This window comes from Sander lucioperca, chromosome 8 (assembly GCF_008315115.2).
Source record: "Sander lucioperca isolate FBNREF2018 chromosome 8, SLUC_FBN_1.2, whole genome shotgun sequence".
In the NCBI taxonomy this organism is placed as follows: domain Eukaryota; kingdom Metazoa; phylum Chordata; class Actinopteri; order Perciformes; family Percidae; genus Sander; species Sander lucioperca.
This window is the reverse complement of record NC_050180.1, coordinates 4,550,794-4,572,864: the sequence shown is the minus strand read 5'-3', so window position 1 is coordinate 4,572,864 and position 22,071 is coordinate 4,550,794. Positions and strand designations below refer to the sequence as shown.

Sequence of the window (22,071 nt, the reverse complement as noted above, 5' to 3'; positions counted from 1 at the left end):
TACAATGAAATGAAATGAAAAAAAAAACCCCATTCCGCTTGATTTAGCTATTCTTGATATATAACTGTCACCAGCTGTCTGCTCTCCTATTGGTCTATTTCCTCAAGTTCTCTCCTCCCATTGGCCGAATAACCTGCCAATCACTACTACTGTGTATAGTATGTGGTTCCTGTTGTGACTGAGGTGTGTTTGACAGCCTGTGTGGTGTCTTACACGGCGAGGAGTTTACAGAATGAGAATTACAACATGGAGATTAAACACCTGTAATATCTGAAACCCAGAGTCAGAATTGAGCCATGAAACTCGCCACTGTGGCCTTTTACGGGTTTGCTCTGGGGCTGCTGGCGGTTGGCCTGCGAGAGTTGCTGACTGGCTTCGAGGAGAACAGATGCAGTATGACCTATATGTTTGAATACCCAGAGTACCGGGTGAGTAGCCAGGCTAATTATTTCACTCAACGCCTCGTACAGTACGTCACCCAGAAATTGGCTAGTAGCGCCCCCCGTATTTGTTGCGTGGCTTCAGGCACAGGCTAATATACAGTACCTCGCCAAATGGCTCGTTCATTTTCACAACGTGAACCGAATTGTGTTAATTTCCACCTCAACAGGAAACAAATTATCTTTTTCGGGAGTCTTTTTAGGCTATTTCCTGAATCCTGCTAACGTTATCCAGCAAGAACAAGTAACGTAACGTCAAGTGTGGGGCTTTGTTGCCTCTCAACTGGGCTCATGTATTTCCCAGTGGTTTCAATAAACACACACCTGTCTGGTTAGAGATGTGTGTGTTTGTTAATGATTCGGATTAGCCATGTTATAAAACCATAAATCAACTGCTAGACCAGCGTTGTAACATGGACACACATGATAGGCTTCAAATCAGGTGAAGACAGTTGAAGGCAGCTAATGTTAGTTATGCAGTGTAGTACGGGGCGCCTTCCTCTGCTTATGCTCACTAATGTGTTCATCTGCCCAGAAGTGGAGCACAGCTGGTGCCAATGCTCTGTATGGGCATCCACCAATTACTTTACACAGGAGTGTATGCTTTTTTTGTTATAGGAAGGAAGAATAAGCACCATATATCTAAATAATCTTTTGCTTTGTTTATGTTGTTAATGGACATGGTCTATTAAATCAGGGTTAGCTTAATGTTAGCACCTGTGATGGATACATACAGGGCAGAATATAAGAAAGGAAATAAGTACTCAGTAAATATGTCATAACAAGTAAGTCTGAGGTGAAAACCAAAGATTTGATAGCGCTGACATATCCATGTGACAAATCATGATCGGAGTTATTTTGGTTATTGAAATTCTGTGAGTGCATGCTTTAATATGTCCATCCAGTAGTGTAGTCTACGTGATACGCAGGTACACACAAAATACCCACTAAGAAAGCTCCAGGATTTCCATATACCCACTTAAAAATGCCCAATGACACATAACAACATACTTTGCATTGTAATTTTGATATATTTTGAATTGTCATCTGTGTTTGTCTTTTTCACATAGTCTAAATGAAGGTATTTCCACCGCAAATTGGTGCATAAGTGTGTCAGAATGCAGGAAATGAAGTCGTTGACGCTCAAATCTTCCCTGGGGAGAACACCCAGACCCCCCACTATGAAATTTTTGAAATTGTTGCACACTAATTGAATTCATAATTTTCTTCTAATCGACTACTTGATTAATGGACTAATCGTTTCAGCCATAACCAATATTGCCCAGCTCCAGATGTAGTCTACCACTTGTACAGTACATGTATCAAAGTGCCACTGTAACAAGGGGTCTGGGCCTCTCTTTTGACACATTTAGGCTCAACTATACCAGAAATGCACAGTAACATCTCGTAACTTCTCACATGAAACCAGATTAAGTGCAGGTATTGGGAGTAATGCAGGGGGAGGTGGAGAACAGCAAGGCAGGCAGGTGTTGTCTGCCAGCTGTAGAGTAGATGTACACACTGCTGTAGTCTCTTGGAAGTGAGACTGTTCTGTGATGTGTTTACAAGTATGACAAAAAGGTCAGTGAACTGTCTGAGATTGATGTGACTGTGGGTCTTCACCTCCTAATCCGTGTCCGTGTGTGTGCGCATGTTGTGTTCCCAGCGCGTGGCTCTGCCTCGGCGTGTGGCCAGGCTGTACCCAGCGTACGGCCTCTACCTGTATGGAGAGGGTCTGTACGCCCAGGAGACCCGGTCCCTCAAACTCACCGGTGCCCCTGTGCTCTTCCTGCCTGGAAATGCAGGCAGCTACAAACAAGGTAAGTGCATAACATGAATGGAGGGTTGAGCAAAGGGTGAAAACAGGGCAAGGGGAAGTTTTTGGCTTTGGACAGCTAAGGCATTTACAGTCTTTAATACGTGATTTGTACTGAGGTTGTTTAAGGACATGAGCGTGGCTTAATGCTTTCTGTTGATTACTCTCTTCCCGACTGGCAAGCAGACTGGATTGTCCTTCACAATTTTGCACACAAGCTTTCAGTTTACTAAGACAGTAGATGTTAGAGCTTTACCATAGAAGAAATCAAGGTTCCACTGTTTGTTTTTAGTATGTGGTGCTGGAATTCACATGTAAACATTTTTTATTGTTGGGTGTTCTGTATTTGTTGTTGTGATTAGGGTACGTACCCAGAGCCATACACTTTTAATTGTACTTGTAAAATCTATATTTAAGGATGGGGCTGCTGATATTACTATTAAAGCCACAGCCACTCTGTTGCGCTGGGTGACATCAGTATTGTAGCCTGACATATCTTATTCCTCTGTGCCACAGAGCTCCATAAATGACCCACAACTATTAAAAACACATCAATGAGTCACACGGTTGCTCTGGGTGACATGTTCCTCCATTACGATGGCCACACACCCTGTACTTTTATTTAGACTCAATCCCCCCATATATCGTCTTGCTGCTGTAAATAACTCACTAACGCGCCACATTTGTGTAAATCCACAGCTGAAAATAGTCCCCAAGAAGCGCACTGTTAACTCTTGTTAAGGTAACGTTTGCTAGAAACTGCAGGGCCCAGCCGTTTCAGAAAATAACAGTCTTTTAAAAAAATAGAAAGTATATATTTGTGGTCCATTTTTAAAGATAGTCAGTCCTCAGTAGGAACACGTGGGCTTGGGTCTGAGTGCCACAGGGTAGGAAATTGGACTATGAGACGGACTAACGCATCGTTGGTTTTGGTCTTTTCATGGGTTTTGTTGACAATAAGAAAATTATATACTAATAATAGAGGTGGTGGGGGAAGTCGACACAGCATAGTATTGGTACTAGAATAATTTAAAAGTGAGATGAACAAAAGAAATGTATCTTTTTAGATCAAACAGATGTTGACAAAGTTTCCCTTTGGGGACATCATTTAAAGTTGTAAAAAAGGTAATAAATTGCAATATATATATATATCGCAGAATATTGCAATGTTTAAAAACGTAATAATATTGTGTCCTGACATAAGTATCGTGATAATATATGGTATCGTGGGGCCTCTGGGGATTCCCACCCTTAGCTAATACATTGTATCATATATGTAGTGGCAAAATCTGACCACAAAAAAATGCCAACGGAGGGAATTTGACACCATTTCCAACGCTTGCTGGTGCAAATAATGGGGTCCGCCATCGTCCAAAGGTTAATCCTTTATTTTATAAATGCATTTATGAACGCCTACAAAAAAAAACTGACTGTGCAAGATTAACAACAAGCGGACGAGATCTAGAAACATCACTCGCACACAGCTGAGGTTGAAAAACTGTGTGGCTTCCCAGATCCTAATTCCTCCATCCCCTTCTCACCTGTGATTCCCTTTCTAACCTCTGATTAGCACACATACACACAGGTGCGCAGGTGACGTCACACACACACACACACACACACACACACACTATACACATGGCACACGCATGCAGCACATGTCTAAATTGGCTACAACAATATATTATATTTCCATTTATATTGGAGTTTGAAATCATTTTGTCTTTGGGAATCAAACCTGGAACCTTCTGGAGACATAATCTTTTACCTAACTCAGTTACTCTCTCAGTGACACACACACATATCCTTTGTGAGATTCTGCCGGCCCCCTGTTCCTGCTGTCAGTTGTGTGGAGGAGGAGAACACCCTCGCTTTTACTCATGTGAATACAAACACATTTTGCTGTTCCACTCCGGTGTTGGTGAAGACGGTCCATGCTCTCTGTTGTCTTACATTTAGACTCTTCAAGCCGATGTATGTTTACAGTAACAACAGCTCCTATTTGATCAGCTTCCTAACTTCATCAAGCACAACAGCTTGATATGTTAAATAAGATCCGGGTGCTGCTGGGTATGTTCCACAGCTCTTCCATACAGGAAAATGCTTCAGACTGTACATTTAATGAGCCCTTTTTAGCCCTAAGAGAGTTTTCTTTTTTTAGGTGTAGGGCTGGGTATCGTTCAAAAATATTCAATCCCGGTACCGATACCAATACTGTAACTTCGATACCGGTTCCTAAAGGATACTTTTTCCGATACCAATTTTATAAAACAAAAAGAAGTTACAACATTACACAATACGGCACAAATCATTTTTATTTATTTTTCCTCTCCTACTACGTGAGCTGTGTAACAGAGATTTCTTTTTCCTGCGTGTCTCTCCGATGTGTAACGTTAGACAGCCAATCACAAACTTTATTAGATCTTGGTAGAAGCACGCTGCATGCTTATTGGCTCACTGACGCTGATGAGATTTACTCCTTAGGGATTAAAATTGGGCATTGAATGACAAGGCATTTTTCGAGACTCGATACTTTTAGAGGCAATTCGGTCGGTGCCTTAAAAGTATCGAATTAGGTACCCAGCACTATTTAAGTAATGCATATCTGCCCCGAGGATATGAAGAAGCTCGAGACGTGATGACTCTAATCAATAATTCAAAATATTAAAAGAAATAATTTGCTAAATAGCTATTGCAGCACGTCAGTTGGCAGAGCAGCTGAGCACGTGGTGGCGATCAGTGTATGATGAAGCATTGACCCCACATCTGTACGATTTTTACCTACCTTCACGTGCTTTATGCTGTCTGTAGAAAACACCCAGACTAATCCCACTGTTTAACACCGTCCAATGTCTCCTTCTCTTGATGAAGCTCGCTCCCTGGGCTCTGTGGCGCTGAGGAAGGCTGAGAACATGGAGGGAGGTCTCCACTTCAACGTGTTCACCGTGGACTTCAACGAGGAGCTGGTGGCCCTTTACGGCGGCAGTTTGCTCAGGCAGACCCACTTCCTGCATGAGAGCATTAAGGCTATCCTGAGGCTGTACAAGGTCAGGCCTCAAATATCATCTGCTGTCAGACACGGTTACTAACTCTAGATGAAGGATATTGCTGGTGGAGTAATATTTCAGTGTGGGGGGGTTACATATCAAACACATATTACATTTAATCATCCTAAATTTCCACTTTAAGGCATATAATGAATCCCTCGTACATGTCACGGTAGTAAAGAAGTGGCAACAGTAGAATGGACTAAAAATCCGAAAGAAGCCAATGTTATAAAAATGCACAGGTAACAGTAAATACAGTTTAAACCTGCCTGCCTTTCATTTTTCTAACACAACCTTCTGGTAAATATATAACCTTAAGCCCAAGAAGTGGGTTAGAGTTTTCAACAGGCAGTTTTCTCCTTTTCTCCGCCCGCCAGCACCTGAAGACCCCCCCTCAGAGTGTGGTGCTCGTTGGTCACTCCATGGGAGGAGTGGTGGCCCGGGCGCTGTTCACTTTGCCCCGCTTCAACACCAATCTGGTCAGCCTGATCATCACCCAGGCCTCCCCCCACCTGGCTCCAGTGCTGGCCCTGGACCCGTACCTGCTGGGTAAGGACAATGCCCATGCTGCTCCCGGTTGCTACAGCTAGACTTTGTGCTCTGAGATGTGTCTACATCACACGTGTGTCCTCATTCCAAGCTAACCCAGACACGACAACTGATGATTTTTACAATCATCTACTGTATTGTTCAGCTGCTGTGATAACCTGCATACATATGACATTTGATCTAATACTTTTTACCTGCCATCAAAAAACAGTCATGCCAGCACAGGTTTTCAGACCATACCCCTTTAGGAAACCTAAATTCAAGACTCACGTGCAGGCTTGTCTTACTCCTAAATGTGACAGTGACTTATTTGTATTTCCAACTATAGAGAGAACTTTTCAGGATGGTAGCTATGACGTAAAATATTGTCTTTGTCCCTGCTCTATGTAGATTTCTACTCTGCCGTGAGACAGAAGTGGGTGAACAATGCCAAAAAGCTCAGGAATGTCACAGTTCTGTCTGTTGGGGGTGGTTACCGTGACTACCAGGTCCGCTCCGGCCTGACATCCCTACCTTGTCCCCCAGCAGACCCCAATAAGTTGTCATTGGTGGTAAGTATTGACCTGGTGACTGTGGGCCTCTTCCACTGCAGGATGTTTTCCAGGAATCCTGTAAACGTTTTTAAGAACTGAGGAACTTTACCTAAATTGCCACTGAAGGGAATAGGTCGAAATATTGTTTCTACTCCAGAGCTACATTTGTTTTGGGGATTTTGTTTCTTGGAACTACTTGGTGCATAAGGGCTCTGTGGATTGGGTTTGATCCTGCAGTGGTCTTCATTCATTTTGTTTCAATCTCTTCTTGTTTTGCCAAGGCAACTGCCGTTCCTAGGACCTGGGTGTCCACTGACCATCTGTCCATCGTTTGGTAAAATACTTGGTATTATGTTTTGGCAGAACTACATTTAAATAGTATGCAGAGTGTTAGTATTGAGTGTATATGTCTTTGCGTTCCAGGTGCAAAGAGCTTGTTCTGGCTACTGTCAGGGCATTCTTCGACCTCATCGATCCTCAAACCAGACAGGTCAGAACAACAAACGTTCATACACATGTTTTAAAATAGATGAAAAATGTTATGTGAAGAAATATGGAGGGATGTTGTCATAGCAGAAAGACGTTGTACCACTAGAGACTTGTGGGATTTGCGTATCACCCCTCAAAAAATAAAAATAAAATCAAAGCCCATGAAGTATTACATAACTGATAAGTATGCTTTGCAAACACATGCCATCTGTTTCCAAGCTAACCAATGTGTTATCAGTTCACAGTAAACCCAGAGAAGAAAATGGCTGTACTAAACCATCACTTCATCAGACACCCTGTCAGGATGCTGGGGGAAACTCAAGACACCTCCATCTCCATCTCAGGTGAGAGAGGAACACTTAGTAAACAGACACATTGTGCAAGTAGACTTCGTTAGTCTCCCAGTTAGAGCACATTCCTAGCTATGTGCTTTTTATTTAGAGCCATATCTCTGCATGTTTCCCTTTTTTTTGTATTTTATTTTTAAAATTATTTGGACTTTTCATTAACTGCATAAAGCAAAGTGAACGACTAGTTTTAAGTTTTTAATGAATGACACTATTAAAGAATCCCTCGTATCCGTGTCATGTTGTTTCTCTTTTCCAGATTTCCCTGAAGCATGGAGCGAAGTTAACACACTGCGTTTGGCTTACAGCACACCAAAGGTACGTATATATATATATATATATATATATATATATATATAAACAAGTCCCTGATATAGACAGAAAAAAATGATCTACCAGTTGTCTTCAATGTTGCTGTCTGTCTACAGGAAGGACAGGTCAAATACTTTCTCTTTGCATTGTCGAGTCGCAGGAAAGCCTACAGCCATTTCTACTGCCGGAGCAACAACATGGTGAGCTTTCAGCACTGTTTTCAGTCGAGCTAATGTTGTCATCCCTTTTAAAGATGGATGACGCGTCTCCACTTCCTCTCACTGTACAAAAGTGAAGCCAAACTGTCCCAGATACGGGCATTGCCATCTTGTAATTTTGGAGCCAGAGTCTGCGCAGTAGTGATCGGGCCCATACAACCGCCCAATTTATGCAATTTTATGCAATGAAATTGCGGGAACTTGCAAAACCTGCGGTTTCATCATGGCGTCATCGCGGGGTTTGCAGCTTTTTGATGATGTTCACGTCGCGTAATTACGTCACTTCATTACGTCACTTCATTACGTCACTTCATTACGTCACTTCATTACGTCACTTCATTACGTTCCCATGGCAAAAGGGGAAAATGGCTGCTCTTGTGTGAAGTAAACGCAACATTTTTCAACTTTCTGCTAAGATATATGTGCCTTTTTTGCAACGAAAATGCGGGGATTATGAAATCATGCAAGCACGGAAATCGGCAATTTATGCGGCGAAAGTGTGGCATATTTGAAAAAATGCAGCCCCCCGCATAAATATGCGGACGTTACGCATTGAATTATGCGATCGCGTAATCACGTTTTTCTGGAGGGACTGGTCAATGCGTCAACCCCGGGTTTGAGCTACAACCTTTGCAATGCCCCATGTCGCCGGCCCGTTGTTAGACTTCTGAATCGCCAGCCACATCCGTGATTTGTTCAGTGATCCATAGAGATGCATATATATGAATGAGTGAAGTCAAATGAACCGGCAGTTCAGTCTGATTAACAGGCTACCATTTTGCTGTTTAGGATTTAAGTGCAAAACATAAAGCATAAAGCAGATCTGTACTATTCTCAAAGTTCAGTTCTGATTCCCATGTATGGTTGTCCAACAGGAGATGACTAGCTGGGTGTACGGCTGCATGCACAAGAACGGTTCTTCATGGTAAGAATATAATAGTGTATATATCTCATTCCCCGCCACCCATTTCCTCAATCAACATCTTAGTTTTTCTGCCATTTGTTATCACAGAGAAATTGTGATGTCTCCTGTGGTTATAAAAAATAGTAGGTGATTATAATGTGTTGTTATTATACTCTTCATTTGTGCTCTTTGGATTTCCCAGTGTGCGTGCAGTGGATCTGTCCATGGGAACTGAGCTCCTGCCACCGTACAAGGTAGTTCTCTGAAGAGACACCGTCCAGTCCAGTGTGAGTGTTGGTTGCTCATCACTGTCTGTTGTCCTCCTCAGGTCCTGATTCTGAGTCTCAGCGACTTGTCTTCAGTTACTCATCTGGTTGTTTCGGCCTCCAACCTCAACGGCAAACAGGTACGTTGAAAATGAGAACTCGCTACTCCCTGACGATAAGATGCTTGTCTCGGTTTGTCATGGGAAGACACAGTAACAAGACATGAGAGTCCGTGCTAGTGGCTCTGTGAGGCTGTACTCGGCACAGCTGTGCTCTGAGCTAAATGCTAATAACAGCATGCTAACATTCTCACAATGATAATGTTAAAGGGGAACTATGCCGTTTTTTAGCTTAATTTACCTTAACTGAACAGCTTCGGAGTCATTGGAATGGTTATATGACTTTTTTCGAGTTGAATGGTGGTCGTCTCGCTCCCCCCTAGCGCCTGTGAGCGGAAAAACCACCCTCGCAACTTTTCAGCCGGCGAGCCGCCGGCCTCAGCGTCAGGAAGTATGGCGTGATATCAGGTCTCGCGATGTAACAAATTGCTTCACGGCACTGCACACATACGCCCATCCAGGAACCGGCTAACAAGGTAGCAATGGAGTTTTTCACACTGAGCCGTCAAAGAAGAAGCAGAAAGCTAGGAAAGCATTGTCGGAGAAACAGAGAAAGAGGAAACGGTAGACTGACCGAGAGAGGAGTCAGACACAAGTAAACATCGGAGCTGCCAAATATCTATTCTGAAGCTGTAGGGGGAGCTCTATAGAGAAACCTGCCAGCAAAGAGCGAGAAAACAGCAAAGAAATGGCCAAAACCCCCTTTAACATGCTTCTTTAACTATATCGTATTTAAGCCTGCCAACATCTTTCAATTAGAAAAGTACATCTGAGGAGGATGATGGGAATGCCATTAGTTGTTCATGTATTTGGTCATAAACTAATGTTATGACCTGTTTTGACCTGATGATGAGGCTAAAGGAAAATCAGGGCATCACCAAAGTCCATAGGATACATCATCTGGAAACCATGAATGCCTGTACAACAAGTTCAGTCTGTGTTTGTGGAATATAAAAGCCTGAGATAGACTGAAGTCGAAATGATACTTTCTGCATCCCCGAATACATGGTCCACGTGATGTACATTTTTTCATCAGAGGGTATGACCTACAGCAGTTGCATCCCGTAGCAATGCTAGAGTATACGTGTCATTTGATAACAACTAGCTATTGAGCGAGCTGTACCCAGCGTGCCATTCGGTGGTGTAACAGTTAATAGGGGTCCCCTCTCAATACACTACACAGTGTGTACATAACGCAAACCAAATAACCGACAGAGACTCCTTTTGATTTTAGTTAGATGTTGATTTAAACAAATGACATAGCAACGTTTGTCTGGTCCACAGTTCACGGTGGAGTGCGAGTGGCAGAGACAAGAATCTCAGACCGTGTCTGTCCCGGCGCCACATGTTCTGTCCTTCGGTGAGTAGTGTAACTGTTGATGCCGATTCTCTGAAAATTTGTAAAAAAAAAAAACCGCATTCCTTTTTGAGTAACTGTTGGTTTTCCAGGTTTGACTGTCAGCGATGTTTCGGTCAACTCCTCTGGACTTCTTCACACCATCAAGCTGCAAAACTTTGACCAGGTAGCTTTCTTTGTTTCATTAGGGCTTGACACACCAACCCGACAGCCGACCGTCAGGAGGAAAGGCAGTCCGACTGATCAGTCTCCCTGAGTTGGTCCAAAAAGTGCCTCGGAACACACCGAAGCGACGCCGACTTGAGCGTACGTTCTGCGCGTGCGCTAGACATAATACGTCTCCATAACAGCAGGTGCCGCTAATCTGTATTGTCGCCCAAAAAATTTAAACCGGCAGCTGACTGGATGAACGCGTCACGTGGGTCTGGCTGCTCCCGGATTTTACAACCGAGCATGATGGCGGCTCGTTCGGAATACGATCTCATATTTTACGAAGATAGTTCACCAAAATGTGTTTCTGAAAACATTTTAAGCGAGAAATAGGCCATGCAGTTGCTGAATCTCTCTTCATTTCAGATCGACAAAGGTCAGTTTGAAAGATTTTCGTCAGATTTTGAGAGGCTGTTCGTAACGCTAACATAGGTGCACTGATTCGCTAGTCAAGGGCTAGCACTCCACCAATCAGATTGGTCATTGAGTCCGACTGCCCGCCCTCCGACCCAGACTGTCCGACGGCTGATTATCGGCTTGGTGTGTCAGGGCCCTTAGGTGCCTGCTGCACTCAGTTTCTCTGTCCCTACTGTGTCACTACACGTTGAACACCTCTGTGTCTCTAGGTCTACCAGGCTTTCAGAATTAATGTCGCAAGCCAGTGCAAAGTACATAAAGGTAAGTTTGTCTTGTGATACATAGGAAAGCATATGTGCACACATTAAACATGTAATAATGATCTTGTACTGTATGTCTGTCTGCAGATAGACTGCCCAATGTGTACAGAATAAATGTACCGTGGTTTCGAGAGGACTCTTTAACCACAGCCAGGTCAGTTATGGCCGTGTCTGTCTCTAAAGATTAAGACACTTCATTGATCCCACAAGGGGAAATTACGTTTCTGTTGTTACACACAGGCCTGAAATACACACAAAAGCCTATGCCCTCTCCATGCACTCATGGAGAGATGTCAGATTGTCAAGCTGTTTGTTCTTGTTCTGGCAGATATTACATATCATGTTCACTGTTTCTGTCATGACTTGATGTGTCTACCAGTGTGCCATCAGTGACTGAGATCTCAGGGATGCTCCACACCAGTCGTCCAGACAACAGCTCAGGTGTCCTCCTTCAGCTCCACACTGCCCCCAACTGCCAATATAAGGTACTACTCCTCAGCCTTACCCCCCCCATTTTCCACCGGGCGCGTCTGCGCTGCGTTCCTGAGGCGCCGCGGACCCCACGAGCAGTCGCAGCCATTCAAGTCAATGCTTGATATTCCACCAGCCGCGGCACGGCGCGTCCCAGAAGCGTGTGCGAAGCGGCCCGCCAAAGATACGTACCAGGTCTATTTTCACGCGAGCCGTGGGCCGTTTGGACGGTCGGGGAGGAAGTGAAACAGCGAGACTATCCAGTCAATTTACCAAAAGACACCCCCCCTGCCCCAATATCGTATACTGTATGTCTCCTTTACAAAACCATGCACTGCGAGAGATTCATCTTGGAGGTGGAAAAACATAATAGACATCACAGATTTTTTTTTTTTTATTTAAGGACAACACCAGAAAAGAGAAAGCATGTAGGAGTGCTTGGAGTGGAAGGTAGATACTAGCTTAAAGCGTAACTCTCGCCAGAATGCAACCTAGGGTCTTTTTGTGAATGTACCCGAATGTGCTCGTTTAAAAGCATATTTAGGACGGAAGCGCCACTTTTAAGATTTACCGTATTATCGTTTTTCGGCCAAATGGCCTTTTTGAATGGGAGTGCTAGTGGCACTACTATGATAGCATCAAAATCATTATTTTTAAAACACTAAGAAGGCTCGACACAACATGAGACTTTGCTCCAAGTATCACCAGGGGTTCTACACCTTAACGAAAGCATTGACAACATTGTTTGTGTACACAGAGTTCACTAAAAAGGTTTTGAGCAACTCACTGTAGCTGTTGTTCTTCCGGTCGCCGTCTATCGAGCCAGTCAAAAATAGTCGAGGGAGGAGAGTAAAGATGGAAAGCTCCAAAAGCTTAGTTCCATATAAATGCACGGATAATTTATTGTTGTCGTTAGTGAAAAACAATATTGACCTTGTAGTTGAAAAAGGAGCCTCATATAAGAATGACATTTCCTCCTATGGAGTCCGTTCTTTCGCATTCGGAGATCGCCTATTTTGGACTGGGAAAATGGCGGATAGCGTAAACAATGAGCGCTACGGTGAGTTGTTCAAAACCTTTCTTTTTAGTGAACTCTGGGTACACAAACAATGTTGTCAATGCTTTCGTTAAGGTGTAGAGATACTGATGATACTGTGTCGAGCCTTCTTAGTGTTTTACAAATAGCTATTTTGAGGCTAGCATAAAAGTGCCCCTAGCACTCCCATTCAAAAGGCCATTTGACCGAAAAACGAAAATACGGTACATCTTAAAAGTGGCGCTTCCGTCCTAAATATGCTTTTAAACGAAAGTTTGACTCAGGTACATTCACAAAAAGACCCTAGGTTGCATTTTGGCGAGAGTTACGCCTTAATAAACACTTGATTGTTCTGTAAAGTATTTGTAGAGACAATATAATCTGTGAGTCGGGCGAGCAAGACGCTCTGCTTCCAAGACCCTCCCGGTGTGGTGTGGCGTGTTACGGAGGAAGGTACAAAACCGGAACGCAGCACAGCCGGGCTCAGTGGCAAATCTGGGGTTAGCCATTCTACACATCCTGATGACGATTCATCACGACAAACATGGTTTTTATTATCAAAAACATGACATGAAATACATGGTGTTTACCTTGTGATTTTTAACCTCAGGTGTCAATAAGGACTTCATTACCCAGGGTGCTGGGACAGGTACAGCTTTCTTGTCTTTCTTCTTTTCTCTTTGTTTTGTTTAAATGAAAACAGTCTTATTATGGATGCTCTTTATGAACAAACAATGATCCAAACGGGAGAAAGTCCCCAGGTCTGATCTGCTCTCTCCTGTCTGACAGATACTGAGGTTCTGTGGGCCCCTGGTGCCGGTGTACACCGCTGTAACCCTCCTCCTGGCCTGCGGGGGGCAGCTGTCCTCCATCCTGGAGTCAAGGCGAGCGGCAGACATGAGCCAGGTGGTGGGCAAAGGCCTGCAGCCTCATAAAGTCAATCTGCCCGTTTATATTCTGCACATAGTACTTAGGTAGGCTGTTGCATTTTCATTCTTGACTTTGGAAACAGTAGTTTGACAAAAATAATAATCATCGTCTTTTAACTTTTCTTTGAATGTTGTTTTGGAGATTTTATGAAAATCCCTGAATATTCTCAAATCCCACATGATTTGTGTTCTCTTATTAATCGTCCTGTTCCGCCCTCCTCTCAGCTGTAGCTGGTTTCAAGAGATATGGTCAATTCTTTACCTCCCCCCTATGGATGCCCTCCCCCCGACCACCCCCGATGCAACATTTCATGAGAGTGTGGTACCAGTGGAAGAATGGCCCCACCTCCTGTCCCCTCTGCTCTACATCTTGGGGGCAGCTGTGGCATACTGGGGCAGCGCGCTGCTCCGTCTCATTATGCGACTGATCTCACTAATATTAGCTCCCCTACACAGGTATGGTTGGACATTTAAACAACCAGGTATGTGCTTTTGAAACTGTAACTGGATGGTCTTTAGGCACTCTGAACCCCCCCCACATTAATTTTTAACTGTCTCATCAAATATTTAACCGTAGACCTCCTTTTCTATGCAGACCGTCTGTCTCCAGAGACTGTGGCACTGTGCCACTGCGGAGCCAGCTCCTCATCACTCTCGGTCTGACTGTTGTGGGTGGGCTGTCCTGTGGGCCGTTGTCAATCGTTGCTGCCTTTCTGCTCCACCTTTACAGGGTGAGTCTTGGGGACATGGTGATACAGATCATTTTACAGAGTGAACCAGCTTAGATACAGTATTGGCTCTGTTTATCCCTAACTCTGCACACATCTGTCTTTTGTTTGCAATTTGCATGTTCAGGTACTGAGGCTCCAGATGACAGAACGGTCCTTGAGTCACATGTTGAATCTGGTAAGATTTTCCAGGTTGAACTGCGTTGCTCCAATCCCACCGCCAGCACCAACTTGCCAGGTTGATGGTATTATGTAGGGCTGTAAAATTAATCACATTTTTATTGTGATTATGATTTTGGCTCCTAGCGATCACAAAGAACAAAGTAATGTGTAATATGTGTTCTGAATGAAAAAAATAAGTTCAAACGGGAAAAGTATAAGGGGAATTTCACAGTTCAAGGTGTTTTTTCACCTGTTTTTTAACTTCAATAAATGCATCATCTTTCCAAAAGTCACTGAGTAATCATATTAAATAATCGTGATTTCAATACCAAAATAATTGTGACTGTGATTTTTTTTTTCCTCTTCATAATCGAGCAGCACTAGTATAGTGGTTGCTAGTGATGTAAATGCAGAGCCAGGGTTCAGAATCTATTCTAATTTAATTCCAACTGGAAATAAAGAAAGTTTTCCACCATCTCTCCAGGCACCCCGGAAGCGCAAAGAAGTTGAGAATGGCACAGTGGATGCCGAATCCCTGAGCAAGTCTAAAGAATGTAATGGCGCCCCCCTGCTGTCCGAGTGTGCTCTGCAGGAGGTGAGGGACGACCTACAGCTCCACCTCTGCCTATCGGCGCTCTTCACGCTACCCGTCATGCTCCTCGCACCCTCGCTCATCCACTGGATCCGCAACCTGAGGTACAGTATTGAAATGTAGTATGACCAGTCCCTCCAGAAAAACGCGATTATGCGATCGCATAATTTAAGGCATAATCAGCCAAAGTCTGCATATTTATGTGGGGGCCGCACTTTTTCAAATACGCCGCACTTTCCACGCAAAATACGCGGGGCTTGCATGATTTCATAATCCCCGCATTTTCGTTGCAAAAAAGCCACATATATCTTAGCAAAGTTGAAAAATGTTGCGTTTACTTCACACAAGAGCAGCCGTTTCCCCCTGTTGCCATGGGAACGTTATGAAGTGACGTAATTACGCGGCGCGAACATCATCGAAAAGCCGCAAAAGTTCCCGCAATTTCATCGCATAAAATTGCATAAAAGCCCGCATATTCCATCACATTTTTTAAGAAAACGTGCCGCATAATCAAGGATTTCTGCCCGCAACAATCACAAACCCCCCCCCCCCCCGAGGCTGTGTTTATTAGAAAGTGTGCCCCGTAGTCAAGAGTGGTAATTAGTGCTATGCATCTGTTTAGAAAAATGCTAATTTCTACATGTACAAAAACAGAACGGCCACAGCAATCTCCAGTTAAGTACCTGATTTGTCACGACCAATTACACGAGTCCATTGCAATTGTCCGGTTAGACCAGACCACCTGAGGTCCTTCCGTTCCTCCAGGCTGCAGCTCTAGTCTCAAACAGGTGAGAGAGCTGTGATTCGCTGATTCCACACGGAACACTGAAGAGGCCAAGAGAGCTTGCTAATGTCTGGTCTAAGTCTTAGTTTGAGGTTTGAATGGTTGTTGTTTTTTTTTTTTGTTTTTTTTTACTTCATCCAGCAGTGATACAAAAACTATAAATTAGTTTTGTGTTATCTTTGACAAAAGGATAAGGGCAGTTTACATTTTGTCAAACTAGCTGTGCCTTTGGATAAATAGCACAGCAGCCTTTTGCATCTACAGGTGACAATTCTTCTCAGTGAATTCATTTTCAATAACATCTTCCGCACTACTGTGACCTGTCCAGCTACATATTAGTAGAGCTGGGCGATATGGAGAAAATCAAATATCCCGTTATTTTTGACCAAATACCTCGATACCGCTATTGTGGCGATATTGTAGGGTTGACAATTGGTGCTTTCACAAAATATGCACACAATGAGATCAGTTATACTATGTGGGTAAAGGCAAATACAACACAACAGTCTGGTGTGTTCAGAAAATTACATCACTTTACTGTAATGCAGCCTTTAAAAGTTTATCAGTGTTTTAAGCCCCTCAACGTCGTCTTCCAGGCAGAAGTTTACTTATGGTCATTTGCACAAAATAGCAGGATGATATGGCTGAAATCAGTGTCGTTATATTAGTATGATTATTTTTTCAGTATCGCTTTATTACAATATGGAAAATGTATTTTAAAATACACGATGTAATAGCTGATGTGTGATCCGATGGTGAGGAGGTGTACATGGTGAATGGGAGAAGAAATGGGTGTACGTTGTGATCCTCTGCAGGTATTCCACCCAGTTGGATCCTGACCCCTGTTGGCCACACGCTGTGCCTCTAATCATTGTGTACATGCTGCTTATTAACTGCAACACTTTAAAACTCAGCAACAGGTAAGAGCGCACGGTTACCAGCACACAGACCCATTCCCTAACAGATTGATGGTCCTGTCAGAGTTGAGGGGAATTCCACCGTAGTATCCAACTTTTTCTTCATCTCTTTCAGTAAACTCCTGCCTCTGACATCCTGCCTCCCTCTCCCCTTGTCCATCGCCATGGTGACCTTCTCTCCACTCCACCTCTACAGAGTCACCTACTTCCTGTTGGCGGCGCTCGTCCCTCTGGCCTTGTGTTGCGTGCTCTGACGGTATCTGTCTGGTTTCAGTCCACGTCTCTACCATAACAAGCCTTTCTCAAAATTACAGCCGGACTCACTGAAGCTGCCTGAGACTGTTCCAGGAAGACCTTCTCTATCTAGCTGCCATGGAGCAGAGCCATAGACATACATAGCTTGGGGAACTGTCTGCTCAATGTTAGCGCTAAGAGCTCCATGGCAATTACACTATGTTTTAAGATGAGAGGATGTAATGGCCTTGGAACATTTGGTGCAAATATGGCTCCAATGGACTGACCTGAAACCAAGTTTGCCTTACTCTGTATATCTATAGCTCTGCCTTCAAGGAGCAACAACTCCACAACCAGTGAAGCTACTGATACTAGAGATTCTCAACAGGGTGTTACTCTTACAATGTGTGTTCTTTTTGGGTTTTTTGTTGTTTCTAGTGTCTACAGTGGCATTGTTCACTGCGGTCACTACTCTGTAAACTCCTTCACTGCCTGCTGCTTAGCGATGACTTCTAGTTGTGTGTTCTATTTACCTATTGACTGTCGTAGCACTGCTACAAAACCAGTGTCACACATTCGTTCCAGAAGAAAAATCCAAAGTAATGTTGTTGTTTACATTCTGTCATTATCACCCTTTTGCTACGCAACGATGACAAAATGAAAGTTTGCACTGGAAAAGGCTGTAGTGCGTGAACAGGTTCTAATCCCTCTCGTATTTTTTCGAAGAAGAGAATTATGATCTACTCCGTGTTCTCTAAAATACAGCGGTGTAGCCAAACAATGTTTTGAAGGTGTGGGTCAGGCTGCGAGCTGCATTCATTTTAGGGTGGCACATAAATCTGTATCTTGATGAGTCTTTTTTTTTTTTCGTGCCAGGCGCTTGGCTTTCGTGTCACTCCCTCTTATCATTCACTCACTTACTGTAGGCAACGGTGACTGTTACATTTGCAGCAGGCCAGGGGCTAATCTAAAATAAGCACCTAATAGTCTTTTGGCCAGAAATAACAGTAATTTATTTTCCTACTTCCGCCAAGAACTCAAAGGGAAAAGTAACTAGGAATATCAGAAGGATCTTAAATGCATAGTTCGGCATTGTGCGTGTGCAAAAGACTTGTCTCCTATTAAACTAATCAAAACTAGTCCAAATCAACACTCCATGTTTACTTGTTCTCCTGATAAATTCAGGATAATGTGCATTTCCAGAGCACTGCTTCCATCAGTACAGTTCCAGTTTCTCTTAAACAGAAATACTATTCTGAATTATCAATTCGGATTGTTCCTACTTGTATATTCTGTGTGAAACTCAACTGTCAATGAAACTTAAAAACTTCCTGCACATATGTTTCAAATTAAAAGCTTCCCAGTGGGAGATAATCATGGATGGATTATAAGACCTGGATGCAGCGTTCAAGGCGGAGCCCCGTTCATTCCTATGAGAGTTGCGCAACCTGCAAAAAAGAATTCCAAGCCTCCGGGTTTACTACTGTGATATGTGACTATAGACTGTTAATATGATAATATCTTTTTTACAGTCTATGTATGCGACCCAGTGAATACGCCCAGTAGTGTTTGTCCTGCTGGCCCCCACCCGCCCACGAGTTCCCGCTCGGCCCATAGACTTTTCATTGTGGTGACATCACATGTTTTAAAATCGCTTTTTCTCGGCTAGAGGGAAGTTTTTCAAATATTAAAAAGTCCATGGATTAAAAATTCAGAATAGAAAGAGTCATAACTGAGCTTGTTTGCAGTTGGAGGAGTCCTGGCAGCAGTTTTACAGGCGTCTCTTTTACAATGGTGACCTATGTGGAAAACACTTTCTGGGTCGCAGAGGGATTTGTCTTTGCAATACCACCAATGGCTGCTGGACCAAATCGGCAGAAAGGCCTTAGTGGTCCCCTAATACTGTATCTGAAGTCTCTTTTATATAGGCCTTAGTGGTCCTCTAATACTGTATCTGAAGTCTCTTTTATATAGGCCTTAGTGGTCCCCTAATACTGTATCTGAAGTCTCTTTTATATAGGCCTTAGTGGTCCCCTAATACTGTATCTGAAGTCTCTTTTATATAGGCCTTAGTGGTCCTCTAATACTGTATCTGAAGTCTCTTTTATATAGGCCTTAGTGGTCCCCTAATACTGTATCTGAAGTCTCTTTTATATAGACCTTAGTGGTCCCCTAATACTGTATCTGAAGTCTCTTTTATATAGGCCTTAGTGGTCCCCTAATACTGTATCTGAAGTCTCTTTTATATAGACCTTAGTGGTCCTCTAATACTGTATCTGAAGTCTCTTTTATATAGGCCTTAGTGGTCCCCTAATACTGTATCTGAAGTCTCTTTCCCAAAATTCAGCCTTGGTGCAGAATTACAGCCACTAGAGCCAGTCCCACAATGAGCTTTCCTTAGTATGTGCCATTTATGTGTCTGTAGCTTTAAATGCTATTGAGGAGGAGAGAGGGGGGGCAAGGTGGAGGGTGGGGGTGTGGCCTTGACCAACTGTTATGCTTTGCTTGTTTCCAAGCCATGATGTCTCTCTCTCTCTCATGGGCGGGCCAAATTCTCTGGGCGGGTAAAGCAGAGAAAGGGGAGGTAACCTTCCTCCTTATGACATCATAAAGGGAAGATTCCAGATCAGCCCATCTGAGCTTTCATTTTCTCAAAGTCAGAGCAGGATACCCAGGGCTCGGTTTACACCTATCACCATTTCTAGCCACTGGGGGACCATATGCAGGCTGGGGGAACTCATTAATGTTAAAAAACCTCAAAGTGAAATTTTCATTTTCATTTTCTTTTAAATTGAGAAAACGACATAGCAGAAGCAAATTATATTAGTGAATGGAAACCGTATTACTGTACAGTATTTTCTTTCAAAGAAACCTGGTAGTACTGATGGAATGAATGCTGTTGAAATGTACATTATGCTGAACTTACCGTGTGAGTGCAGCCACAAAGTGTCCCCAGTGTGGCGCTGCAGCAATGGTTCAGCCACAAGCAGTGCTGTGTGGAGTGGCTCTTAGCTCTCCTGTAAATCTCATCTCCCTGCCAGCTGTTGCCAAATAAAAAGGAGCACCCCTGCACAGGGCCGAGCTAACAGAAACATTTTAAGCCACGCTGACTCTAAAAGACATGGTAACTACAGTAGTAGTAGTAGGACTAACAGCAGCTCCCTGCTCATTCAGTCTACTGCCAGCAAGAGTAGTGACCTGTCACCAGTGGTGGAATGTAACTAAGTACATTTACTCAAGTACTTTACTTAGTACATATTTGAGGTTCTTGTACTTTACATGTCTTTTCTTTTCATGCCACTTTCTACTTCTACTCCACTACATGTCAGAGAGAAATATTTTTTACTACATTCATCCGACAGCTTTAGTTACTTTACAAATTAAGATTGTTGCACACAGAATACATGCAGTTTATAAAATATGTTTTATTGTAAATTAAACTACCCAACAATATAAACAAGTCCAGCTGAAATGGTTAGCTGATGAAACACTTAGTTGGTTGACAGAACAGTTTGGATCGTTTCCAGTTTCTACAATGGGAGGATGTTTCTGCATTGAGTACTTTTAATACTTTAAGTACATTTTCCCGATGACACATACATACTTTTACCTCAGTAACATTTCCAATGCAGGGATACAGTGTGGTATTAGTACTTTGACTTAAGCAAAGGATCTGAATCCTTCTTCCACCCCTGCCTGTCGCACAGCAACGAGCAGCTGGTATCAGCTGTAGCGTATTAGCCTGCGAGCTAATTCTCTCTGGGATTGGCTGGAGTCGTGTGTGTGAACCAGCTCCGTTGTGTCCTTTCAGACACCCTGGAGTGAGGTCTGAGAGGCAAATTAAGCTCCACTATTACACTAGGGACGCTTTCTGTCGAGGTGTTGTGGAGGTTTTTCTTTATGCTGCTGCGTCATGGCTTAAAAGCTGTGTTTAGCCCAGCCATGTTCGCAGCAGTTGGGGTCTTTTATTAGATTTGTAGGCGTCCTGGTGAGCCATGTGTGCATTACGTGAACAGATCTATGTTGTGTTTTGAGATTTATTGTTTACGGCGTTGAATTACGGTGGATGTAATGAAGGTGATCAACAGGAAAATATTATTCAATGCCAAATTAAAAACGCACATCTGCACTTAATTCTGCAATCAATTCTGAATTGATCACCAAAATAAAACCAAACATTTGATTGAAAAAGTATTGCCCCCACCCCCCCATCATGTCAGTGTGTGGTAAAGTGCCTGTGGCAGCAGTTGCAGAGTCTATGAGTGGGTTTACATGCACACTAGGTCTTTTTGAGTGTCTCAGTTACATATTTTGCTAAAGGACACATCATATCCAAGGGTTACAAAATCTGAATAAATGTGTAGAAAGTTGCATTTGTTTTTACTTGAACATTATAATATTTTCCTGTTGATCAATATGAAAAATATCCCAATTACCTCCGCTGTGCATCAGCGTTTTAAAGCGACGACGCGTGAAAAAGTTCAGAGGGAGGTGAATGCTCTATTGGCACGGCCGTCAAAAGCCAACTTCAGTTCTGTGCCAAATTGGCAGGAATGCACAGGTTGACTGGTTAAATGGGATTACACCGAAAGTTAATGAGGTGTTTGTGAGATAAATATGCTAAACAGACAAATTAGCATCTGGGGATGGGGGACAAATCATAAATATTCATTGAGTTTTTTTTTTACGTTCTGGACACAGTCACATGCTAACACTACAGACCGAGCGAGTCCCTGATGTTCGTAATGACTGTAATCATAATGAGCTCGTTGGTATTTTGATACAGTGCAGCAGAAGGTGTACACTATGTCGTTCTTGGGAAGCTTCGGGCTAGCAAAGTTTAAAAGGCAGATGACTTACTTTTCTTAATGCGTTGGATTGATGTTCAGTGGAGGATAATGGGATCAGTATTGCAGCCGATACAGTTTGGAGAA

At 43.2% G+C, this 22,071-nt stretch overlaps 1 protein-coding gene and 1 long non-coding RNA gene across 2 annotated transcripts; one reads left to right on the top strand and one right to left on the bottom strand.

The window, feature by feature from the left end:
- The first annotated feature begins 158 nt into the window (after nucleotides 1–158).
- Nucleotides 159–17,988, top strand: pgap1 (post-GPI attachment to proteins inositol deacylase 1). Its single transcript, XM_031289779.2, has 26 exons — nucleotides 159–428; nucleotides 2,107–2,260; nucleotides 5,128–5,303; nucleotides 5,681–5,852; nucleotides 6,243–6,403; nucleotides 6,667–6,719; nucleotides 6,809–6,875; nucleotides 7,113–7,218; nucleotides 7,481–7,539; nucleotides 7,650–7,733; nucleotides 8,627–8,676; nucleotides 8,858–8,909; nucleotides 8,984–9,061; nucleotides 10,325–10,400; nucleotides 10,490–10,563; nucleotides 11,234–11,285; nucleotides 11,372–11,438; nucleotides 11,664–11,769; nucleotides 13,402–13,440; nucleotides 13,581–13,765; nucleotides 13,946–14,176; nucleotides 14,316–14,451; nucleotides 14,576–14,626; nucleotides 15,095–15,306; nucleotides 16,802–16,906; nucleotides 17,019–17,988. The coding sequence occupies exons 1-26, from the start codon at nucleotides 297–299 to the stop codon at nucleotides 17,155–17,157; spliced, it is 2,817 nt and encodes a 938-aa protein (XP_031145639.1). The 5' UTR covers nucleotides 159–296; the 3' UTR covers nucleotides 17,158–17,988.
- A 3,071-nt stretch (nucleotides 17,989–21,059) lies between these two features.
- On the bottom strand, nucleotides 21,060–21,509 carry LOC116043222. The gene is made up of 2 exons (XR_004103429.2): nucleotides 21,342–21,509; nucleotides 21,060–21,285 (listed from the first exon to the last, which is right to left on the bottom strand). It is a non-coding gene; the product is annotated as an uncharacterized LOC116043222 (long non-coding RNA).
- Between the last annotated feature and the right edge of the window lie 562 nt (nucleotides 21,510–22,071).

Bases quoted from the DNA above. Each gene is read 5' to 3' on its own strand.
- pgap1 (XM_031289779.2), top strand. From the start codon at position 297: ATGAAACTCGCCACTGTGGCCTTTTACGGGTTTGCTCTGGGGCTGCTG. The intron at 6,876-7,112 runs GTCAGAACAACA...ATGTGTTATCAG, and splicing joins TCGATCCTCAAACCAGACAG to TTCACAGTAAACCCAGAGAA. The intron at 11,286-11,371 runs GTAAGTTTGTCT...GTCTGTCTGCAG, and splicing joins CCAGTGCAAAGTACATAAAG to ATAGACTGCCCAATGTGTAC.